The 27,040-nt window shown below is 30.2% G+C and overlaps 2 protein-coding genes across 2 annotated transcripts in view; one reads left to right on the top strand and one right to left on the bottom strand.

Annotated features, from left to right (window-relative positions):
• Nucleotides 1–27,040, bottom strand: part of LOC123290461 (calcium-activated potassium channel slowpoke) — a 165,836-nt gene that overhangs the window by 86,378 nt on the left and 52,418 nt on the right. The gene's annotated exons all lie outside the window — the stretch shown is intronic.
• LOC123290505 (stabilizer of axonemal microtubules 1) lies at nt 20,626–22,311 on the top strand. The gene is made up of 2 exons (XM_044870723.1): nt 20,626–21,131; nt 21,718–22,311. Exons 1-2 carry the CDS (start codon nt 20,690–20,692, stop codon nt 22,200–22,202), a joined length of 927 nt encoding a protein of 308 aa, XP_044726658.1. The 5' UTR covers nt 20,626–20,689; the 3' UTR covers nt 22,203–22,311.

The following is a 27,040-nucleotide window of genomic DNA, read 5'->3' as shown; positions in this document are numbered from 1 at the left end:
GTATGGTACATACTATAAAATTTCCGCCTAATTGGCGCCCTCACGGGTAAACAGTGATGTTTACGAAAAAATGTTTTAAACAAAAGTTGTTTATTTTTTGATAAGGAACATTTTTTACATTTAAACTTTTGTTCTATCTCTAATGGTTTACAAGATGGATCCTACGGACCCAAGACCCAATTGACCTATGATGCTCATTTACGAACTCGACCTCACTTTTTACGTCCTGAGTACGCTGTAAAAATTTCAGCTCAATATCTTTTTACGTTTTTGAGTTATCATGTCCACAGACTGGCGGACGGACGGACGGACAACCGGAAATGGACTAATTAGGTGATTCTATGAACACCTATAGCAAAATTTTGTGCGTGGCATCAATATTTTTAAGCGTTACAAACTTGGGACAAAACTAAGTATACCTTGCATATAACATATATGCATGGTATAAAAATTTGTGTTATAATTATGGTGAAAATAATTAAAATAAATTAAATCACTTAGATTATTTTTTTGTTTTAATATTTTCACTCGCAAACATCATTCAATTATCACATAATCAAATTATTTTGAATGATGTGTGCCTCCCTGTCTATTCTATTCGGTACATTTCTATTTCGGTATCTGGTATCTGAACCAAATACATTATTAGATACATTTAAATCTCTAATGTATATGTAAAACCTACTTTTATACCAAAACCTCACATACAAATAAAAAAAAAACCACCCTCCCAAAATTTAATACAGCAAAGTAATCCCCTTACTTATATCTACAGTATAGAACTATAACTAGAGTATAGTATTATACTCTGAACTGATACATAACTTAACAAATACGTGCTTTGTTCACTAAGATCCACAAAAAAATAAAACCATCATATATTATACCAGATGGCGCAAAAGTAGTCGTACCATTATCGAAAAAATGCTCCCATTAACCTGTTAGCACTCGCGTTATGAGCATTTTACTCGGTCATTCATTACCTGGATGACCGAGCTTTGTTCGTTTTTCATTTTAAACGTCGCTTGATCGATTTTTCGCACCCGAAACCTCCTGCATACTAAATTTCATGAAAATCGTTTCCGTCTCCGTTGTACCCAAATGAAACCTAGTTAGATCTATTTTCGCCAAAAAAACCCCTGCACATTAAACGTGTGTTACTTAACAACGCCATCAATCGAAGCTTAGCGTTAGTGTTTCAATGCCGGTAAGGCAGTTAGTTCCTTTCTATTAAAAAAAAATAGTATTACTACTCGCCAGTAGACGGCTGTAAGAGTCTCTTTGTTTAGTTTCTTTCAATTGTTTCTGAAAACACGGATAAAAAACATGTTCTTAAAATAAAACCTAGCTACATCGATTTTTGGTCCCCGAAAAACCCCTGCATACTTATTTTCATGAAATCGTTGGAACCATTTCCGAGATTGATGATATATATATAAATATCGTGACATAGTGTACCAGGTTCCTGGGGCCTCGAGTATCTAGGGTACTTGAGGTGCTTTAAGCACCAGGTATCTCGCAGACCAAAACCCCCATGGAACGAGTTTTGACTGATAATATAACGAATTTCCCAAAAACTCCAGTAGACGACGGAAATACCGTTTACCCTCGAAACCAGGTACCTCCGAGATCAATTTTGACTGTGAATTTAGTATATTTACGCTTAATTTAAATTCATATTGTTTATGCAAATTGCATATTTTTAATTTCTTATAAATCAATTAAGGCCACAAAATTTTCTGATTCTCTAAAGAATCGAATGCAGAAAAGCGCATTTAAATCCGCTTTGCTGTTTAGATTTTTTTTTATGACTAAAACGAAGTCTAAAATGATATATTTTGTAGAACTTTGTACATCAAGATGTCGGTATTTCGATATGAATATTTTAACAGTAATACATGAAATTCAAACAGTGGTTTTAAAAATACAAATAAAAATAAAATAACCAAGATTTTTATAATATCTACTACAACACGAAAAATCAATCAACAAGTTTGATTGTATAATATTATTATTCTTTCTAAAAGCTTCTATGTTGGTTGTAATTCTATATTGGGTGGAAGGTAATCAATCATATTATTTATATGTAGGTACATACAGATACATTACTTATTTTAATGATTATTAAGGATGTACGAGCACCAAGGAAATTTTGGGCAAAAGACTTGATTTTTTATTTATAAAAAGTTGGACTAAACTTATATCAATTCTTAAAATTTGATGGGGAGATTCGATTATTTAAATAAATAAATGACTTCAAAAGTAGACACCTTTATTATTGGTTTTACGGTGAATCGGTCGAATGGATGACATGTTTTCATAGATTTCTCCAAATTAGTTGCTGGAAATTAAATAAAAAACTATTTAAATGATTTTGGAGAGCCGTAAGATTTATTTCACGGAATCCAAGAACAGTCAAAGAATCTTTATAAAAACTGTGCGACTCCATTGTTTAAAGCTTACTTAAAGAAGTTAAAAACAAAAATTTGTGCGAGCTACTCCTTCTTGAGGGTGGAAAAATTTATGCTGAAAATAGCAACGGTATAGGAACGAATTCTAAGCAAAAAAATGTCATTGAAAGCTATTTCGAAAAGTAAATACTTTCCGAGTTATTGGCGATTGAAAATCGGAATATTTAACGCCAAATAACAGAAAAATTTGATGTTTTTTTGAAAAACGTATATCGTACAATTTTTCAAGTACTATTGAAAAACCTTGAAAATGAAGAGTTTCAAGTCATTTGCATAAAAATTGACGTAGTTATGATGAAAACAAAGTTTATCGGACCTCGATTAAAAGAAACTAACAATTTTTATTTAAAACACTTTTTTTCGAAAGTCGTTAAATTTCAGTGGAAATACGATCATTAATCAAAAGAAAACACACTAGACACAGAAGAATGCTTTAGCCAAAAGTTATCAAGGACAAAAAAAGGATATTCTCCGAATGATTTGACCTGAAATTCTAATTTTCCTGGACTTATTATTAGCACAGAGGAATGGCCTTTATTGTCATTGATAACTTTTGTCTAAAAATTTTTTGTTTAAAACTATTGTATTTTACTTTCGATTAAAGCAATAATGACAAATTTTTAAGTTTTATTTCCTCCGAAAGCTAACGATTTTCGAAAAAATGTTTTAAATAAAAAATCTTTTTTATGAGGATCAATTTTCTAATTTAACTATTGAAGGAACCCGGAAAACTAAATCCACTCTGATGTCAGAACATGATGTTCTTCGATCAAACTCTACAACTTTTTGATTGGTGAACTACCAAAAAATGTGCAACAATTTTAAACGAATCCGAAAATTTTACCTAAAAAACTAAAACTTTTTTAATCGATTCAGCTTTGGTGTGCCGAAAAAGGTCTTTGTTGTTCAATTATCTGATTATAGGAATATCATCCTCAGTGAATAATCATCAATTTTTAGCCTGCCACCCAGATTTCTTAACCCCCCGTCTGATATCGAAGAGCCAACATGTCCTTAACAGCAGTTTGTCAAACTTGCAGTCTAGTCGTTCTGAAATGACTGTCAAAAAACACATCTCAAGTACTAACGCCATCTGTTAGTTCATAAATGAACGAAGTGGATAAGCATGAGATCTACTATATCGCCATTTAGTGTGTACTAACGCCATCTTTTAGGATCTAAATTGACTACTAAAGAGAACTAGATCCAATCTGATGTCGAAACATGATGTTCTTCAAACAAACTCTACAACTTTTGTTTAAATTATTTTTTGATTGGTGAACTACAAAACAAGTTATCAACCATAATAGATTAAAATGCTTTAAAATAAACGAAGACTATATGATTTTAAACGGAACCGGATATACAGTTGACGAACGGGCAAGTTATAAAATCTTATAAATGTCAAAAGGACATGAGAGAAGAAAGTTCAATAAACTTAAATAAAACAAACAGTAACTTGATCTCAACCATATAAAAATATTTATTAAATTTTTACAAAGTATATAAACCCAATCCAAGTCGTAAACCAATTCAACACATGAACGGATAAAAACAAAACAAAAAAAATTAAAAACAGAAAAACTAAAGATAAAAAAAATTATACCGGGGGTGCTTATAAAAGTTGGTTTTTACTTCGAAAAATAGTGCTTAAAATGAAAAATGTTTCAAAGACACACATACAGGCATCGAATCCAATCAAAGTTTTCAGGTTCAATTAAAACCTTACTCTAATTCAGTACTGACAAATAATATATGAACGATTTAAACCAGAAAGTTGTTCTTTATAAATACGCAAACATTTTTTGTTTGAAACATTTTTTTGGACAGCTAATAGTTTAGACAGTAATTGACAACAAAAATCTAGATTTTTTCGAAGATTGCCTAGATTTCGTTGAAACAATTATACGAAATAACAATTTGATATGAAAAAATAATTTTGAGTAAAACTTGTCAGTCCGTTCTTGCTTTAACTTTACGGTTTGCGAAAAAATGTTTCGAACAAAAAATTTAACAACTTTCTTATTAAAAGTGTTCATCTATCGATTACCGGTTATGGAGTAGAGTGAGTTTTTCATTGAGCTTGAAAACCTACGTCAAGTTTAATGCCTGCGTAAGATATTCACCTACACATCCAACATTTTTGTGCTTGAAGCTTTTATCGATACAATTTATTTTCCAAGTTTCATCCTGTATAATCTGGATGACATAACCGTTTGTTGTTTAGAGTATAAAGTTTTAGGAATACAATACAATGTTGTATCTGGAATAAAACTATTGTTCTCTTTGTTCATTATTGTACAGATGAAAGAGTGGGGTGTGGAGTAGGGGTTTACAAAGAGGGGGTAAGAGTATATAATGATAAGAAAGTATTATTCACCATTTTCCAGGATACACAATTCAAAATACAAAAATACACAAAACAAATTTTTCTTTTTCCTTTTGGGAGAGTAAATTTATTAAATCCTATAAAATTAAAGTTTCCTTGAATATGATGGGGGTTACTTGGTTCTGAATGCAAGAACAGGCGTCGAATTACTTAGAATATTGCTTCTAGCACTTAGATTTAAGAAGTCTAATGGATTACACCTTCCATACTCAATGCATCCCTACCAGAACTTTTTCTACGCTGAATGTGTCCAAAGTCTACTTTTTCAATCCTCATTCTTAATAGACATTCCGGAAAAATATTTTTCTGAACAATGTGCAATCAACAGATCCTGGCATAACCTTCAGTGGTTGGTCATTACTATATAACTTAAGCCTCAGACCAAGTCTTCTAAACCATCAATTTCACAAACCGAATAGGAATCATATACAGTCTCAGAAGTTTTCAGAATATTCGAGTATAGTTTAGTTTAGGTTTAATTACATTTTGAAGTGAGTGGAGTCGGTTACTTCGTTCTTATCCAAGAAACGATAATGTGATCAATTCTGCACTCCCATTAATTATAAATTGTTCACACTTCCGCTGCCTGGATTCGAACCCGCAACCTATGTCTAAAGGGACAAACAGACAAAGACAAACGCCTTAGACCGCTCGACTATTTAGGCTATATTTTATTTTTTTTTAAATCGTTTTTTCGTACAAAATTTATGTGAGGATACTTCAGCGAATTTATATTTAGCGTGTACAAATCGAATAACCCTAAACTTAAATTAAAGTTCTTTTCCTATAATACTTAATAGTGTTATTTTATTATCATTAACTGCTCGATGATGGCAGCAGATACATCTATCTCACTCGCATCGCATCATAATTATACTTACTCTTTTTTTTTAAAGGTGAAGTACATATATATTTTCTATCCTTTACTAAAAAACAATTCTATCTCTTTTTAATATCAATTGCCTGCGTATAACAACAATATTATAGTATCCTGTTTGTATCGAAATATACGTCATCAAATAGGTTAGAGCTGTGCACATTATCAGGGTTAGTCCTTCTATCCTTTATATGTACCTCTCTCTCGATCACATTTCAATTATTATATAATATTGTATATAGAGTGTCCTCTTCGGAGCTATGTTCCTTATCGCACGTTATAATTTTTTTGCTGGTTGGGAGGTAAAACCATAAAATGTGCAACAATTTAAAACGACCACAAAATCCGACGATGTTACCTAAGAAACTAATACTTTTTGAATCGATTCATCTTGCCATAAATTTTGAGAATATTTTGAAAATAATTTACAATCTGTCAATTTATAGTTTTTATCCAAAGTTCATGTTTTTCAATCAAAAAAATGAGCTATGAGTTATCAGAAGAAGTTAAACATAATTAGAGATAGCTTAAAGTAAGAACAAGGAAATTTTATGGTATGCCATTATAAATATCTTGGTCAAACCAAATGTAGATCATGTACGCACATATTGGGTTGACTACTAAATCAGAAGTATGTCTTTTTTAAACTAATATTACAATTAATTCATAATGTATAGAGTTCAAGTAGCTTTAATATTAAATTCTCTTAACGATAAAACTAGTATTTGGCTTCTTAAATTAAAAGATTAAATTTTCAAAATCTTTTCATTGAGCTTGAAAACCGTATGTCAACTGTAGAAAGCCACTCTGTATAATGTTGTATACTTATTTACTATCTCACTTCACTAATATGTGTGCTCTTGTATTGCTTGTACCTCCATCTTTACTCTTCATCGTAAACTATGACGTCAGAGTGTGACCTAGTAACCTAAAAAAGTTTATACGCAACATATTAAAATACCGCTCTCAAACAATATTATTGTAGAAATGGTTATAAGGTCCTTAGTTTTCTGTGCATATTGAACTGAGAACGAGTTGATGCTCTGGTGTTTTTTTTTTTTTTTTTTGCTTTTTAAATAAAAATTTATTTAGCAAAGTCATGGTTTGTGTTGCATATAGAGAGTTCAAGGAGATTGTCCTTTTTTGTAGCCGAATATCAACAGATTTTGTAAAGGAGTTTGACCTTTGTTGTTTGATTATCTTTTTTGGACGAAAAGAGATAAATTGATGTATAATAGTCAATTTTGTACTTAGCACACGAGCACTGGCGTTATGAGCATTTTGTTCAAGCTCGATTTAAAACATTCATAAGTTTTGGAACTACTTTCCTTATCACAGGTTATAATTTATTTCTTGGTTGGGAGGTAAAACCAAAAAGTTTTACACGATCCCAAAATCCGACTATTTTACCAATAAAACTAAAACTTTTTTCATCGATTCAGCTTTGGTGTGCCAAAGGAATATCATCCTCAGTGAATAATCATCAATTTTAAGCCTGCCACCCAGATTTTTTAAACGCCCCCGTCTGATATCGAAGAGCCAACATGGCTTTGAAAACAGTTTGTCAAACTTGCAGTCGTTCCGAAATGACTGTCAAAAAACACATCTCAAGTACTAACGCCATCTGTTAGTTCATAAATGAACGAAGTCGATAAGCATGAGGTCTACTATATCGACATTTAGTGTGTACTAACGCCATCTGTTGGTACATAAGTGAACGAATCCGGTAAGTAAGATATCTAGTATATCAGTTTGAAACATGAATGAAGATACAGCTAGCCAGGATAGCAAGTAAATATTTTCTTGATTCAAGAAAATTTTTAAGCAGGTACATACTTATTTTCTTAAATTAAGGTATTGTGATCATCGAATCGTCAAATATTTACTTGTTAGAAGAGTATCAACAGGAAACTAAACGCGTTTACTTCAATCTAGTAAATTTTTTTTTACAGTGTATTACTTTTGTGTACGATTAAAAAAAGAAAAAGAAGATTATTTATCTGTAAAACAAAGATTGGCAATTAGAACGGAATTCACGACTGAAATCACAAGATAATCACAAAGATCAAACATTAAAATACATAATGCCGCTTTATATACGATATATACGATATACGATATAATATGTAGAGAATATCGAGAAAAGATTGTTCACAAAATAAAAAACCGAAGAAAACTTGTCATTTAAATAGCATCGATATCATCACAAGTTGTATATATTTTTATATTCTATATACAGAATGTCTCAGGGTCTATATATCTTGAGTTTTTGTTAAAAAAATGATCTCGAAAATATTTGATGAACAGCATTTCTATGCATTAAATGTTCAACAAAAAAATATTTGGCGCAGCCGGTAGGAAATAACACTTAGCAGAATTGGACAAAAATCATAAATACTAGAATCATAAACCTGAAAATTGGTTACGTACATCAAATTAGAGTTACACAAAAGTCTACGATTTGAATTCCGACTGACGTTATTTCTATTTATTTAATATTTTAATAAAATATCCGATATTTAAACTAAATAATGTTACGTAAGACACATTTGATTGATACATGCTGTACTTGAACAAAAGGATTAGCATTTTAATGTTTTACTAGATCCTTTGAAAATTGGGTTTTATTCGGGAATTATTTTCATATAAATTAGAATCGAAAGCATATAACAAAAAGCTTGTATATATGCATGTGATATATCCTTATATATGTAATAAAGGCATTAGGCCATTAATAAGAAAATACTGTCATATATATTATTGCGGTTGATGAAAATTAGGAAAATCTAAATAATACATTTAATTTTAATCAAAATTTATAGGATTCGGGCTTGTAAAAACAGGATTGCGAATGGGCGTATTAAAAGCAATAGGATCAGAAAATAATTTTATAACATTTGGTAGAGTTGTTTCAAGTCGGTCGAGTTTGACAAAGGTCGCATCAGACTCTAACCTACGGCTTGTTTGTTACTCTCCCGAGTACAAAGCTGCGGAAAGTTCGTTTTAGTTAATTTATAATAATTCGTGTAAAGTCATTGAATATAATTATTCTCAACGGTAATAAATAAATATTCTGATCAATTCTCAAAATGAACCAAGCAAATAAACATCCATAAAATTTAAATTACAAATGAATCAAAATAATGTTTATTGTATAGCGTGGCTTCATAGTGTTGTCCACATCATAGTCCACTCATTTCGTACGAAGGTTTCGTAACGAAAAAATAACATCACATATTAAAAGTTTGTCCCAAAATCATTGAGGTTCAAAAAAAAATTCATTCAAATAAGATAAAATTTGCTGTGTTATCATAAAAATCGATTTTTTGAACTTAATGACGTCATCAAAATCCAAAAAATTATTTATATCCAATTTGGGCAAATTACGCATGTAATGGTACTAAATTTGGGTCATTCTTCTCAAATTTTTAGTTTAATTTAACCTACCTATGGTAGTTTCCAAGAGAGTGGAGTCTTAACCCGGTTATTTTGTGTAAAGGTGAAAGTCACCTGCTTTTAATAGAAACTAAACCTACAAACAAGTTTTGAATAATTTGCATTCGCGATTTGCATATTTTGACTAAAACATTTTTCTGGAGAATGCGTGTTTTCTTTCGATTAAATGCAAAAATGACATATTTTTAAATCGCATTTGTTCCAAAAGCTAACTATTTTCGAAAAATTAAACAAAAATTTTAGTTATTTTATGAGGATCAACTTTCTAATTTAAAGAGATATTCTATCTTTTCAAGTGGTTCTAGTTCCAATTTGTTGATCGAACATGATATCTTCCTGTTTCAATTATTTTTTTGATTAGTTAACTATTATCCATAAAATTGATCACTCTATATATATTATTATTAATTATAATTATTATATTATAAAATAAATATCAACTAATTACATTCATTACAATATTTTGAACATATGTATAATTTGATATAATTACAAAACTATAAACAATAATAATTAATAATAATATATAATAATTATTATAATATATTGATAACAAATTTAATAATTAATTCATAATTATTTCAAATTTGATTGATGTATTTGTTTTCTACTCCTAATTATTTAACATTTAACAAAATGGTAGCATATTTTAAAATAAAACAAGTGAAAACAGACAATTGACTGAGTTAATTGTTGAAATACCATGCATAATCAGTGTTGATTTCTTTATCACATAACACATACATACATGTGACACATACATAACTGATAATCAAGTATAGTACATACTATAAAATTTCCGCCTAATTGGCGCTCTCACGGGTAAACAGTGATGTTTACGAAAAAATATTTCAAACAAAAGAATATATTTCAAAAAAATTGTTTAATTTTTGACAAGAAACATTTTTTACATTTAAACTTTTGTTCTTCCTCTAACGGTTTACAAGATACGGACCTAAGACCCAATTGACCTATGATGCTCATTTACGAACTTGACCTCACTTTTTACGTCCTGAGTACGCTGTAAAAATTTCAGCTCGATATCTTTTTTCGTTTTTGAGTTATCGTGTCCACAGACGGACGGACAACCGGAAATGGACTAATTAGGTGATTTTATGAACACCTATGACAAAATTTTTTTCCTAGCATCATTATTTTTAAGCGTTACAAACTTGGGACTAAACTGAATATACTATGTATATTTCATATATACATGGTATAATACTACCATGAGTAAATATTTGTTTGTGAATAGATGTATGGTATAAGAACTGTACATTGTAAATTATGTTTGCTAGCATATACGGGTTCAAACCCCATTCAGTTCAGTAAACTTTTAATTTATTTTTATACAAGGTTTCTACGTTAGTTGGTTCCTTATGGAATACTTATTTTATTATAAGGTTTCCGATAAAAATTTATTCTTTATAAAAAGTTCTGCTTTCAAAAATATTAACTATTCACTTTTGACATCAAATATATACCTACAAAGTGTTCACCACAAATTGAAGTTCGATAGGAATGTTAATGATCGTTTAGAAATATAGACATGATACAATTTTTTCTCTGTACAATACAGTTTGCAATACTAAAAATACGATTTTTATTCTCAAGACCAACAAATTTAGAAAACTAAAAACCTGATTTCAATGTAAAAATTTTACCCAAGTAACAAATGTTCCATTTGAATATTTTAACCTAGTTTTTTATAAAATATATTTTATGTTCCAAAATGTTTTTTCTCATTTTTCTTTACGATTATTATTGAAGAGGATGTAAAAAAAAACAAATTTTAGCGCCCCTTTTTAACAACTAGACATTGAAATACAACCCACTTATATATTTTATATTAACCAGGTCTATATCTAAGTACAAAGTGTTTCGTGTACAGAAAGTTTCGTTAAGTTTGATACAGTTGAAGAAAATGTGATAAACAAATTTAAAAAAATTTTTTTTTTACACTACTGGGCTCAAATTAATTAGTAAGGCACAACGGTTTTTTTCTGTTTTTATTAATTTATTAAAAATTCAACTTTAATTTAAATAGTTTGTCATCAATTTTCACCAACTAGTTTTTGAGACATCTATGAACACCATAAAACCAATGTTAAATATGCCTACTTTTAAAGTAATTTATTTATTTAGATAATCAAGCTTTTATCAAAAAAAGCGTATGTGGCCTTATGCCTTTTTTTCCATCCAGTTGCTCAATTACAGTACACGCCTCATAAAAACGTCCTCATATAAAAACTTACATAATCACCCACTTCTACTCTACATTAAATGATAAAGTCAGGCTCAAACATAAATGTCTTTAACAGATATTTGTACCTAATGCATGGCCATTATTACTTATGGTATCTATGCTAGCATCTAGTAAACATATCTAGCTAGCAAAGGATAGTAAGCAAGTTAGTAAGCAAGCGAAGCTAGTTAAAATATATGAGCAGGAAGGATTATTATATAAATAGTAAAAGTACTAAAATATATTACAAACAAAAGAACAAGACATTGAGAAAACTGCAAAGGAAATGGTTTTTACTCTTTTATTTATCAAGTATATGATGGTACTTTAAAAATTAGATTGTAATCATACATTCTATAGTGATGTAACGAATATCTGCATTCGTACGTATTCACATTCGTCAATGTTCGTATATTTTTTTACAATCGCATTTACAACAAATGATCAATATTTTATTGAACTTAGTGACGTCATCAAAATCTAAAAATTTTATTTTGCTCCATCACACCCAAATTATATCCAATTTTGGTACACAAAACATGTATTGCTACTATATTCGGTCATAATTTTCAAATTTGTGATCAAATATAACCTATCTATAATAGTTTTTAATATAGTGGGGCCCTAGTCCGGATATTTCGCACAAAGATGAATGGTAGCGAAAAAGTATCTATGATGGTGAAAAGTATGACATGCGAGTGACGAATTTTCATTGACAACTTGACGAATTTTGATGAAAGTTCCCATTATTATAGCTTATGCTTTAGAAGCCGGAGATATAATGATAAAACCAAACTTTACATTCTTTATATTATACCTAGACATTCTAAACTAGTGGTCATACTAATCTACGAGCTACGCATAGCGACGTCCCTGGCCAGAGTCCGGAACCGAATACCATCTTATTGTACAAGGGCTGGAAGTAAATTTAGTGTTTAGGTACCTGACTAAGAGAAGCAAAGTTGGTTTAAGGCTGACATTTTATATATTACGATTTGTCCTTTGTTTTTAATTTAGAAATTGCCCATTGAAGTGGGCGGGTAACTGATAGTTTTATATAATATGCAAAATGTAAAATAAATTGAAAAAAAGTAAATAAAATGAAATTTTTATGAATATTTCTTAAATCTTAAAAAAAAAATAACAGCACTCAGACAGATAGAAACAAGAATATAAATAAAATTATTATGTAATATTTTTTTTTTATTATTAATAAATAAATAAATAAATATCTATATTTTTCCATGTTGAGTCCATGTTGAATTAATAAATATAAATAACGACCGTTGTGCTGTAAATATATATATTTGATATCTACATATTTTATTTTTATTTAAAATTCCAATTATTTTATATTTGTTGATATCCATAACTTTATTTAATATTTTTCTGTCTGCCCATATTTTTCATATTTTTTATAACTTTTAATATGTTCAACAGTGTTTTATTTATACCCTGTATATATGAAATATATCAAGGTCTATAAAGTTTAGTCCCATGTTTGTAACGCATAAAAAAATTGATGCTACGAACAAAATTATGGTATAAGTGTTCATAAAATCACCAAATTAGTCCATTTCTGGCTGTCTATCTGTCAACACAATAACGCAAAAACGAAGATATATCAATCTGAAAAACAAAATAGCTAATTTCACTTGCTACTAAAATATTATACTCGAAGAAGTCAAGGCGAAGAGATTAGGCCCCGAAAAACCGTTCTACCATAGTTGAGAAAGGTGTCCTATTTAGAAAAAGGTGATAATTCAAAAAAATTTCGCTTATTTTTTCAAGTTTTCTCAGCACCTAAGCATCCAAATCGTCAATTTTTGTTTTAATCGCAAGAAAATCGCTTTTTTTGACTATTGCGAATATTTTCGGGCAACTTATTGTTTTCTGATAGCAATTTTGTCAAATTTAACATTGGGTCTCCGTAGATTAATTGGATTAGCGGTTTTGTCTAAAAATCCTGTAAAGAGTTAGAATTTTCTGAGAATATTTTTTACGAATAAAATTAAATCATACGTATATTCTAATTACAATTTGTAACATTGAACTCAATAAACATATTTTCTCAATTACTTTTTTGTTTTTGTTTACTTTTAATCTTGTATACGATATTTATTTACATCATGGTCTCTCGATTATAATTGATGATTTTTAATACGATACAAACAGCGTAAACTAAATATTGACAAATATCTTGTCTAGTAATTTTATTTAAAGAGAATTGAAAAAAAATACACTCGAACCAGGTCCGGATTCGAGTACTGGTTCGAGTGTATTTGTTTCAATTCTCTTTAATATTTTCTCAATATTTTGACAGAATACAATTTTCATCATTTTCACGCACAAATGTCAAAATCAATGATTTGTCTTGTTCTTGCACAGAAACAAAAACATATTTTCTCATATTTTCTTAGTATCTGGAATTGTAAAATGACAAATGTGTACCGGATGTATCAAAAGCAATGGACAATCTTAAATATAGATAATAGGTTTATAATATTTTGGGGGATTCCATGAAAAAGTGTACCATGAATGCAAACAAAATATTACTGTTTTTGATGGTAAATAGTATTTTTTCTTTTTCTTTGTTCTACTTTGCTAGCGTATTCTTCTTCGACATAATGAATTTTGGGATTCTTTAATGTAAGGTTCCATTATTTATTGAAACATTCAGTAGGTAAAAATCTCCATGGAGAGATGTAGGTACTCTCCCACTGTAAGTACTCACATATGATAGTCACATGTGTAGGTAACAACCACGTATTTGAGTGTGGGAACGTATCCTATAGATATTTATATAAAAGTCGCTGAAAATACAATTTTCCACATCCATAAATTTTCATAACATCATTTTGAATATGAATTACTCATAAAAAAATGTGTGTATGAACAGGTTGTTACCACAAAGACAAGCCACTAATCTATTCAAATAATAGTGATGAGTTTATCCACACCAGGGTATGTTTTGAGCTGTCACATCGAAATATTTCAAAAGTAGAACGAACAAATTTAAAAAAGAAAAAAGAAAAAAGAAAGTAATTCCGCGATAAGGATAAAATTTTATTGGATATATATATTAAAAACCGGTGTGACAGACCTTTCTGCCACGATAAGAGCTGTCACAACAAATTTTCCAAGAAAAAAGCAAAAATCTGTATATATAAAAATAAATTGCTGTGCGTTAGTCTCGCTAAAACTCAAAAACGGCTGGACCGATTTTCAAAATTTGTTTTTTGTTTTGTTCGCTATAGTCCAGGGATGGTTTAGAAAAAAAATCATTTTCATTTTAAAAATTGATTACCTTTTTCTTTCGGACAGTTTCTTAAAAACTAATGTAATAAAATGAATAACAAATATCTTGGGTCTTTGTCCAACTTATTACTTGGCTCTACAGTCAGATTCATAAAATATCTCGAAAATTACTCATTTAATGGTCAAATAAACACGATTTTTGTAATTTTCGGATCAAAATTACCTTATAAACTTAGTTTTATCGAAATCGGAAACAAAAACTTTTTTTACACTTTTTGCAATTTGTAAAAATAGAAAAAATCATAAAAAATTCAAAAAAACACAATTTTTGTAATTTTTGGTTGGGTTGGGTTAGGTTGGGTTGGGTTGGGTTAGGTTGGGTTAGGCTAGGTTAGGTTGGGTTAGGTTGGGTTAGGTTGGGTTAGGCTGGGTTAGGTTGGGTTAGGTTGGGTTAGGTTGGGTTAGGTTGGGTTGGGTTGGGTTGGGTTGGGATGGGTTGGGTTGGGTTAGGCTGGGTTAGGCTGGGTTAGGTTGGGTTAGGTTGGGTTGGGTTGGGTTGGGTTAGGCTGGGTTGGGTTAGGCTGGGTTAGGTTGGGTTGGGTTGAGTTGGGTTGGGTTGAGTGTGGGCGTGGGTGTGGGTGTGGGCGTGGGCGTGGGTGTGGGTGTGGGCGTGGGTGTGGGTGTGGGTGTGGGTGTGGGTGTGGGTGTGGGTGTGGGTGTGGGTGTGGGTGTGGGTGTGGGTGTGGGTGTGGGTGTGGGTGTGGGTGTGGGAGTGGGAGTGGGTGTGGGAGTGGGTGTGGGGTTGGTTTTTTTCAATTTTATTGATCTGTATATATAAAAATAAATTGCTGTGCGTTAGCCTCGCTAAAACTCAAAAACGGCTGGACCGATTTTCAAAATTAAACTAAACTAAATTAAAAAAAACCAAAAAATTAAACTAAAGAAATCAAAATTTATTAATTTTGTATCGGAATCGCTATTGTTACGCTTGATCCTCAAGGTTGCAAGAGTGTACCAAAATTGTTCAATATATAGGAAGATACGTACAAGTATACTGCGAAGTTATACTATTTAGCTATATTTTGTAAATATTGTTTATATTTTGGACATGGACAACTATTTGTCGCGTGTTCACGTGTAGGAAAGCCATCGTTTTTATATATTTATAAAGTTAAAAACCAAACTAAAAACGTAGTTTATCGAAAAGCTTTAAATTGAATAGATATATTTATTATGTTTTGTTATGTATTGATTATATTTTGTTGTGTTAATAAAACACATAAAACATGTTAAAATGACCAACAAGTTTCATTTGATAACCTAATACCATTTTAACCGTAGATAATACAACCAGTGTTCATTTTTGACAAAAATAAATTAGAGTCTAAAGGTTGACATAATCACGAACCAAAAGTTGTAAAAAAAAAAAAGTTGCAGGTGATACAAAGTTCACCGGGTCAGCTAGTTTGTAATAAAATGGTCTTTTACAAATTAATTTCCATGAAAATGCAAAATATTTATAATTATTGAAAAAAGATTTGTGCCAGGATAAACTTACTTATCGTTAAATAGCATAGATTCATTTGAGAAAAATTTCGAAATACGTCTAAGAGAAGTTTTACTGCTACGGTCTCCCCGCTTATAACGTTGTTTAACCCAGAAATATATTTGTCCAGAAATTAAACAAAAAATAATAAAATTGTCTGAGCATATCACTAGCTAATTGGTCACTTTCAACAGTAACAGCCTGTATGCACATTTATATATTTTCAAATATTTTCCCGTAGATACGTAAAAAAAAAAAAAAAAAACAAGAAAATATTATAACAATCTTATATAACTATAAAAATTTATTTGAACTGGAAATAATTGAAATGTTTGGTAACAAGTCAATATACTTTTCTAGAAGAATTTCTAACTTATACAAAAGAAAATTATTTTATATAAAATACTTAACGAAAATAAAAAATAGAAAATTTATTTCGTTATTTTGGATATAATTAGAAAAGAAAATATTAACTTTTAAAATTATTAACTTAAAAAATATAATGTATGATCAGTTCTATGAAATCAAAGCTTATGTCAATCCTTTCCCAAACCTCAAAAAAATATTATCAAACAAGATTAGTTTAAGCCTTAATCATACAACCCAGCAAAAAAATCAAAGCTAATCTGAGTGAAAAAGTAAGCGCTACATTTATAATATACGAAGATACGATAGTAACATAGTTCCAACCGGGTGCTCCACTACATCTCTTGTGTTTTTTTCTTCAAAATTTCGCTCCCTTAGTAAAAAAAAAAAAAAAAACTGTCAAAATTTACCAATCCAGGCCTCTTTGTAAATGTATAAAATACGTTTACATTGTAAGCGTAAAAACACGATCTTAAAAAACATTTTACTAAGAATACAAGAATACAAAATATTTTAATGAAAATATTTTTCGATGAGAAAATTAAAATCAATTTTATACAAAAGCACACAAAAACTTTTCTCATATTTTATATCACGTGAACAAAAAAACAATAGCAAATACCAATCTAATAATAATAAGTGTACACAGTCGAATAGTTAGAAGAGCCGAGTATATTCTAGTTACGTTCGAAGTTATAGTGTGCGAAGTTATGTAATATCGAATTAATAAATAATATTACATTGCTATAAATATAGGGTGAACAGTTTTAAACGCCTTCAAGCTTTTATTTAATCTGCAATGTTTCTATGTAGTATGTTTGTTCGAGTTAAAATTTGCAAGTGGATTTCATAGCAGTAATCTTCAACCAATTGAGCTGAAATTTTGCAAATTTCATTTGGGTGACAATCCATATTTTAGTGACGTCATTCTAAATCCAATATGGCGGACTCCCCAAGATGACGGAATTGTTAGAGAAGTATGTCTTTTTTAAACTAATATTACAATTAATTCATAAAGTATGGAGTTCAAGCAGCTTTAATCAATCATTCAAACCAGCAAAAATACAATGCACATCTGAGTAAAAGAGTAAGCGCTACATTTATAATATACGAAGATACGATAAGAACATAGTTCCAACCGGGTTTCCTACTACAAATCTTGTTTTTTTTTCAAAAATTCGCTCCCAGAGAAAAAAAGGAAGGCGGAGCGTTAAAAACTGATCATCCTGTATATATTAAGAGCAACCGCAACGGTATTCTAGGTTTTCTATCTTATTCTAGATAGAAACTACTCGAATATTTATTCAATAATAATAATCGTAATAATACTCATGATAATAATATGAAGGTGTTTCTAGTTGGTGGTGTTAAGGGAGGGGGGAGGGTTGGGGAGAATCAGAAGCAATGAAAACATCTACAGTTTTAATACAATGAATAAAATACTCTTTATACAGGACTTGGCAGTTATCCGTTCAACTTGGAAAACAAATAACTACCGCGTTATAGTCTTTCCTTTCTGTGTCCTCATTTATCCCCTCATATTTTGTTCACAATTAGATAGATATTTTTATATTACCTTTTTCCATAATTAAATGGGTATGGGTATGGGTATGGAGGTTAGCGGGCCATGCTCGAGCATCGCGCCTCGAAGCAATGGTTCAGAGCACCTAGCCAAATAGACCCTTGTACTCTATCCCCGCTATGCTTTTCAGTGGCTATTATAACCAACTGATGTACTGAAACCCAGGATTTGCCTAGCGCTGAGTTTCCTAATTTCTTCTGGTTCGACTATGACCGGACCAAACCATTTCTTTCGCTGCTGTATGAGCGCCGGGCAGTAACAGAGAAAGAGGATCGATGTTTCTTCTGAATTTTCTCCGCATTTGTCACAAGCGAGAGATTGTCTTTTTCCAATCTGATGTTGGAACTTGTTCAGGTTATCATGCCCTGAATTAAATATTAATTATTTAAAACTTTATTGTATTTATGAATAGTGACTCAGTACTAAAGTACGTTAAAAAAATGGTCCAAAGTATAAAAAAAAAGGTTTCAGACAAAATTTTTAGAAAATTTTATCTTCTACAACTTTTATAATAAATATTAATACGATTGAAGGTAAAAGAAACGAGATATTTCCAGAAAAAAAAAAAAACTGATTTTCGAGATCTTTGACCTTGAATATCTAAGGACGTGCACGCGTGATCATTTGTGACTTTTGAGACAACATTTGTACTATCAAAATAATGGTTTATACTAAAATTCAGCTTATTCCGTTAGATTCCGAGATGAAACCCTAAGATAATTGGATTAACAGTTTATTATCAGTTTAACTATTTATATTAAAATGTATAAAATATAAAATAACTAGAGTGATACCCACCCGCTTCGCTGGATTTAAAAGTAAAGATTGGTAAAGATTGCTCTCGTTTATCACATTTTTATAACACTCGAAATAATGGTAAGGATTGTTTTTACACAGGTAAAATATATGTATGGTTTTCTATTTTTTTAAATGTATAATAGTAATTATACATTGAGTATATCAGAGAAGATGGCCTTGAAATATTTTATATTGACTATTTTTACAGAAATTTAATTTATGATAATGTCAAATGTCAAATTAAAAAAATTTTTTTTTTCTTAATCTTAATAAATTATATCTCATGTGTTATTCTAATATATCAGCTATATTGCTGTACAGTTTCAGTAAAAACCGTTCGCTAGTTGAAAGCGTGAAAGCGTAACAAACAAACAAACATGCTTTCGCATTTATAATATATAGAGAAGAGATTCCCAACTCTGTATAAATAAACAAATAAACTGATGATAAATAAATGAATTTTGTTGAATATATTATCGAGAGTCTGTAACTATATGGTAACCACTACCAGCATCCACGCATCCCTTACTTCTCAACTCCAACCCCTGCATAATAATTGAGGCAGAATTGAATATAACAATAATATAAAATGAATTGAATTCATTGAATAACAGAATAAGCTACAGCGAAACAAGAGAAATGAGTCGATATGAATACATATAAAACAGAAACTAAAATATGGCAAGCTTTCTACCTTTTAATATTTAATTCTAACTAGCTGTACCCTGCCATGCTTCGTTGTGGGACATATGGTTACGTGGAAATAGATGAGAAGTATTCAGTAGTTATTCGGTCAATTTAAACATCCCGCCGTACAAAACGCACCCGACTGAAATTTGGTAGGATTAATCAAAGCGCCATCATAAATGAAATCTAAAAAGTCGGAGGTCAAAAACCGATTTTGATTATTCTTTATCTATTTGAAAGCTGGTGCTTCCCGTGTGGTCCCATTTAATTTTGGCCCAGTTCTGATAACGTCATCCATGAGAAAACCATAAAAGTCTTAAATTTGCATTAAGTATATCATGGCAAGAGGGCGAATAACTCAATATCACGTCAACCGATTTCGATGATTCTTTTTTTAGTGACAAATTAGTTAGTGTACTTCAGATTCACTAAAAATCACAAAATAAAACCAAAAAGAAAACCGACTTCAAAAGAAAAACTTTTCTAAAACAAATTAATATGCACTAAAAAGTAAAAAAATAACGATAATATAATGCAGTTAAAATTATTGTTATTTTTGGAGTCGGTGTCTGCCAAGCTAATGTAGCAAACTGTTCTGTCAGAGTTGTTTCCTTGGCTGACACCGAATCCAAAAATAATAATAATTTTAACTACATTATATTATCGTTATTTTTTTACTTTTTAATGCATATTAATTTGTTTAGTTTTTCTTTTGAAGTCGGTTTTCGTTTGGTTAAAAGTTTTTTTATATTTTTATTTAATTTGACCAGATAATGGAAAGAAAACAAAGTATGCCAGTTTTTGTTATAATTTTTTCCAAATCAAAACACCGATGCTTCTGACATTTTGACATTGGAACCGCATTTAACCAATCAAACATTTACAAAAATAATTAATATTTTTTAACACAAATATTAAATTTTATACAAAAAAAATTATTTTGCAAATTTTTATAAATGTAAGACTGAACGTAAATTTTGGATAAAAAATTTATTTACATGACATCGTATAAAAATGGGTACCGTAGTTCAACCGCTGCCAATGACCGAATTTAAAAAACCGATTGAAGAAATAATAACTGCCGAGCAAGCGGCATGTATCGATTGGCCACCCGGTGGAACTAATCGCCCTTGTCAATGTCGACGATTTTTACAGGGGCAAAATATTTTGGTATGCCCATCATTGAAAAAGTACTGTCCTCCAGCGCGACCAAAACAATTTCGACCAACTAATGAGCTAAGCCTGTCAAAGGAACCGTTCGACCATACGACAATATATCGTGGATCGTATATTCCATCAGTTGGATTGCGGGCAGCAAGACGTATATTGAAGGGTGAACTGTGTTTAAGTGGAGCACCATTTGATGGACGAACAATAAATCGTATGTCGTACCCTGGTTGGCATGATGTAAAACGCGCAGAGCCAATTCGACCATGTCGCGCGCCTTTATGGTCAGGTAATTTTAAGAATGTAATAACTTTGATGTTTGTCTTTAAATCGAATCCCACGGGAAATTTAATGGTAGGGTAGATATATCTGCGTCAGATAAAGCACACGGGCGGAAGGGGGTGGTTTGAGGGCTACTAGAAACTGCTAGAACCTTTTTAGCATGATTTCAGTAACTAAATAAAGAAAATTGGAATTTTATTTCCCGTGGTAAATTCATCTGTTTTTGTGCTGAATATAACATAAAAAAAAGCATGAGCAACGTCGAATTTCAATCGCTAATAACTCGGAAAGTATCGACTTTTTGATATATACTTAAATAACATTTTTTGCTTAGAATTCATCACTATATCGATTTCTATTCACCCTAAAAAGAATGATAGCCATTCCCTGGGCAAAAGCACCACTAGGAATCATTTAAGTTTTGTTTTTAGCGGTATTCCCTATTTACCCTGGAATTTTCAAGTCGATCAGAGTTATAGGAAGGAATTAAGAAGTTCAGCCCTCGTATAAAGATATCCGCGGTTCATTTTTCCTAGACTACGATTTATAACGCAAACAATATCTCTTTTTCACAAAAAAATTCCTGTTTTAAGGTCCCCAGCATACGATCACTACTCATAAACATGATTATGTACCAAAACCAATATGTAAACGAGTTCCTCTGGTCCCAAATGCTGGGAATTTATGTGTTGGAGATGGCCCATTCGAGAAATTTACAACATCACGAGCCTCATATCAACCATTTCCGTTTCAAAAATCAATTCGTATATTACATCCAAATAATTTCTGCACACCAAAATGTCCAATGGAGAAAGTGACCACACATAAATTAAGTTATCAACCAAATCCGGTGGGTATGCGAGCACGAAGACCACCCGTCGAATATAAACCTCCGATGGAGAAAGTTGATACAAATACGATATATCGTATGAGCTATGTACCACCGGGAGTGGTCTGCGAAAATGAATGTGCTCACTGGATCTGTGACGAGGGTAAAGGTTGTTACTGTGACTATCCAGGACAATGTTTTGGTTTACCCGATCCCAGGAAAGTTTTGTATCCAAAAGCACAATGTTAATTACACACACAAAAAAAACTCAAGTGATTTTCAATAGGTTTCAAAGAACATTTTTTTTTTAATTTTGAAATGAAAAATGACAGGTAGAGTAATTTTCTTTTTTATTACGTCTTCATCCCTTGCCTAATTTGTTTGTTTTTGTTTTTTTTATTAGTTTTTTATTCGCCTAATGTATTCCTTTTAAAGGAATATAAAATTATTTTATATTTTGAAATAAGAAATAAAAATTTTACATTTATTTCAAAAGTAAGGAACTGCTTTTTTTATTTTGACTATACTCTATTTAAGCGCGTTATAAAATGAAGACAGTGAATTTTTAAAATACTCACGCACGGAAACTAAAACTCCATGTAGACACGAAAACTACATGTTGAAGTAAGCTACAATCTTTTTAATACTATGAAGTGAGCCCATAAACAAAATGCCATTCACAATAGAAAAGGAGAGATAGATGAATGATTTAGACCGGTTAAAGTCTTCACAATAATGGAACCCAAAGTTCGAAACTTTGGCTTCATCAATCCTGGGAGAAATCCTTGCGTAGAAGCTGTTTGATTTCTTCGGGGGTAGAGGTCTGACCTCGATTGAATCCTATAGTTTCATCTGCTTAAAAAGTAACATACCCAGAGACGCGATAAAAGGTAGGTGACGATAAAAGATATAAAACTGTTAAATAGTGTTCGGATGCTTAAGCAAAAGTTTCAAATTTTCGGCCTTTTTTTTAATTTTAACAATTGATGCGAGTGGTTTCCAGATCACGTTCTCTTTTTCGGGTTAAAAATTTGTTGAAAACTTTTATCGCTTGACAAATTAAAGACCTTTCTAATACGTATTGCAAAATTTATGGATTGTCTGGTTAAAAAGCTTTTATCATAAAATAAAAAAACTTTCAGTATTACCTTATTTTAGGTTTTATAGCTGTTTTTTTAAGCCACTAACATATTGAAGTGTAAAGGATGTATAGCAAAAATAATATTTAAAAAAATTTAACAGATAAAAGTTCCTGCACAAATCCTACGAGAACAACTTATTGCAAGGTATAACCTACCGAAATACGAAAATCACTTTTTTAAAGCAACAAGTTTGATTCATATAATAGATTTTTTTATTTAATAGATTCTTTTATTTATTTTTTAATAGGCCTTCTTAAAGCACCGTGAAATAATATAAGGCCTAGAAAAATGTATTTGGTCCTTAATTCTAATTTTACACTTTTATAGCATTGTGAATTTATGTGCACATATATCTTTTTTGCATATATTTTCCCGAACATCTTATACCGTTAAGAAATACAGCATTCAAAAAAAATGTGTTAAATATTCTTTAATAAGACACTTTTATAATCTTTTAAAATTTATCGCTACTTTTTAATGAAATTCACCTCCATGTGTAAAGGGGTTTAGGGGGGGGGGGGGTGGTATTATTCACAATTGAATAGAACGGATGAATGTTTTTTTTTTTTCTAAATTTAACACGTACATAATTTTATGTTGCAATTATATTTCGAGTAATTAAAACAATAAAGAACTACATCAAAGCAATAAAAAAATTCTGCCAACTGGCCGGGTAATTTTTCATAAGGTTATCTATGTGATGTGAAGGTAAACTTATCCCAGGCCCAAATAAGGACAGGGTTGAGAATCGCAATTAATCGACTTTCCCAAAAAGTCAAAGTACTAAAACTTGTAAAAGTTGTAATTCTTTTTCGTTGGAAAGTTTTATTTAGAAGACACATATGAGTAACGCTGATCAAATCATTTTAGATAAATCGAAAATCAATCTACGAAAAGATTTTGTGAAAACATCTTCATTTAGCTGTTATAATAAACGGATAAAAAGTCGTTCCTGTTAATATCGCGTCGGCATAGCGAAATATTAACAGTCAAAGTTTTGGAAATTAGATTCATAACGTTTTTATCAAGTGAAATCGTTTTTCAACGGTTTTGATCGTTAATATTACCCGATGCTAACGTGATTTTGATAAGGAATTTTTACTCATTTATAACCTAAACAAAGATGATTTTTAAAAGTGTACTATTTTCGAAGATGTGGATCTTCTTAAATTGTAAAAAAACGTTACCTTTGTTCCCTTTTAACAAAATTTTGCTTATACTAAAATAAATTATTCTAAACATATTATTCTTATTCTTCGAATTTAGCTTTTCGTCAAAATTAAATGAGTTACCAAAGATTTTCATATAAAAGAAATTTTATATGAATTAAAACTAAAATAATAATTTAAAGCACAAAGATGTTGAAACTTACCTGTTTAAAAAAATACAGCACATGAAACAAATAAAAACAAAAATTTAATTTCTTTAGCACTTTTTTTTTACGCAATGCGTGTCTCTTTTTTACTTAAGGTAGTATAAAAGTATCGACGGCCACAGTTAACTATTTTTTTCTTTAAATTAATTCAAAAGATCATGGGTCCTTTCTAACGATAAAAATTAAATCAGTTCGGACGTTTTTTCATCTATAATAGAACAAGTAAAAAGATTGCCACCTTGCTTGGAAGTTGGACGGCAACTCCCCCTAAAATTTTCAGAATTAAGACTCAGCCCAACTTCATATAACAAAAATCAAGCCTTTTATCCAAAATTACCCTGGCGCTTGTACATCCTTAATGATAATTGCATTACCGATTTAATAATAGCAAATATAGTATGTAATTGAAACTCCATATTAAAATGATTTATGATTTATTTATTTATGATTTAGTCAGTCAGTTAGTGACCAATGCGGTGTTTAATAACGGAGGTAATAACCCATTCATTATAATTTATAATAATAGATTAACTAACAATCAATGCTTGTAAAACTAAACACTGATATAATTGATATGCTACTTATTTACTTACATCCTGATAGCAAGCTATTGGTTTTATTTCGAAAAAAGAAATAATACGATTTGAGAGAAAAACGACTCTCTCTCGAGGTTTCTGTTTCTCGCTAATAGAGGTTTTGGGAGCTTAAAATGACGGGTCCTGGCTATTATTCTCACTTAGAGTTTTCTCAGTTATCCAGTTCTCACTTATTCAGGTTTGACTGTATTTGTCATATCGTTTTAAAATAAGAGATTTATAAGAAAGTTATTGATCTGATCGTTAAAGCCCTTATCTACTTTTAACTTATTTACAATGTAAGTCAAGTCTAAAAAGTCTGTATATACATATTTTATTGCGTGCTTACAATCATGATAAAATTTTATTGACTAAAGAAAGTTAAGAACTTATAATTAACAAATTTCTATGTTCAATTTTCAATAACAACTTGCGCTAAAGGTTATTCGTAACCGACAAATTCGATTAAAGATATACATGATCCTTCGACAAGCATTTTCTATTTAAGTTTATTTGATTGCCCAGCTGGCAAAATGTTTATAACTTTTATATAATTTCAGTCATTTTTTTTTCTCAAGTCGTTTCTCAAACATTTCCTACAGTATTTGTAAATTTTCATGAATTAATATGCACAGAGTATTTAAACAATTAATTTAGAGTTGTTAAATAATTTTATATTCTATTCTATCCTAAAATAATATTTATTTTTATAAAAAAACTTAAAATTTGCTTTGTTTACCTGCTTTAGTTATGATACTTATATCAAAATAATAAACTAGTTTCAACAATTCTTGTTATGTAATTTATTTTTTATTTATTTTATCAAAATATTGTAAATCTTATGATGGTTTAATATTTATACTTATTAATAAAATGTTATGTTTATTTTTAAAAAAAAGTGTGAATATTGATATCAATTAAAAGGACTAATTGAATAAATACTATATACAGGGTGTTAGTTTCAAAGGAACACATCTTATAACGGCATCGATAAAACTCCACTCTGATTCACAAATTACATAGTTTTTTCTTTATTAATACGTAAATATTTTTTGTTTGAAATATTTTTTTGTAAAGCGAATAGATTAGACAGTAATTGATAGTTAAAGTATTAAAGATATGATTATCGATATTTTATACCCTGATGATGATCCAAGTTCGAGCACTAGGATGAGGTTTTAAGCAAATTTTCAAGTAAATCGGACAATTAGAAGTAGTTTAAAATTGACTTTTATGAATTTGTTACATTGTTCGTTAGTTACAAGTAAAGCTAATAAGACCGTGCTAAAAATACGTAAACTTTACGTGTATTATTTTAAGTTAAAAAAAAATTAAAGTTTTGTTTTTTCAATCATTTTTTGCAATGTTTGTACGACCATTCTGTAGATAGAACACAGCTACACATTAAAACATTGAAGCTTAAAAAATAAATAAAAGATATGATATGAACAGAACATCATTAGGTAAGTTGTACTTTTTTTTTTAAGAACATCATTATTGATTTATTTATATTTCTTTTATGTAAAGTTGTCACATTAATAATGATTTTAACATTAATTATTGTCAAACAAGAACATACCTACATATCAAATACAAAAAAAAAATATTTAAACACCATGCAGGAGATGCGTAAACTAAAAGAATCGTCTCCCTCTTAAGTATTATTAAAAAATAATAAAGTCACTCAGTCAACGAGCAACTCTTGTATATATATATGAACGATCTCGGAAATGGCTCCAACGATTTTCATGAAATTATATATGCAGGGAGTTTTTGAGGCAAAAAGTCGATCTAGCTAGGAGTAATTTTCAAAATATCGATAATGGAAATTTTTGTTTAACTATTTTGCTTTCGATATTTCGAAAATCAAGGCAGAAGAATTTTATTGTTACTTTTCGTATATATTCTTGAAAACAAAATTCATCATCAAAGCTGCTAATAAAGTATCTCTTGGTGATCAAACTACCTTAACCCTCATATTTGGGGTCCATTTTT

The sequence above is a fragment of the Chrysoperla carnea genome, chromosome 1 (assembly GCF_905475395.1).
Source record: "Chrysoperla carnea chromosome 1, inChrCarn1.1, whole genome shotgun sequence".
NCBI classification, from domain to species: domain Eukaryota; kingdom Metazoa; phylum Arthropoda; class Insecta; order Neuroptera; family Chrysopidae; genus Chrysoperla; species Chrysoperla carnea.
This window is presented reverse-complemented; position numbering and strand designations above follow the sequence as displayed.

What these genes read in the sequence shown, in the direction of transcription:
- LOC123290505 (XM_044870723.1), top strand. Translation starts at nt 20,690, where the DNA reads ATGGGTACCGTAGTTCAACCGCTGCCAATGACCGAATTTAAAAAACCG. An exon ending in TCGCGCGCCTTTATGGTCAG is followed by an intron (nt 21,132 to 21,717) that starts GTAATTTTAAGA and finishes TCCTGTTTTAAG; the next exon opens with GTCCCCAGCATACGATCACT.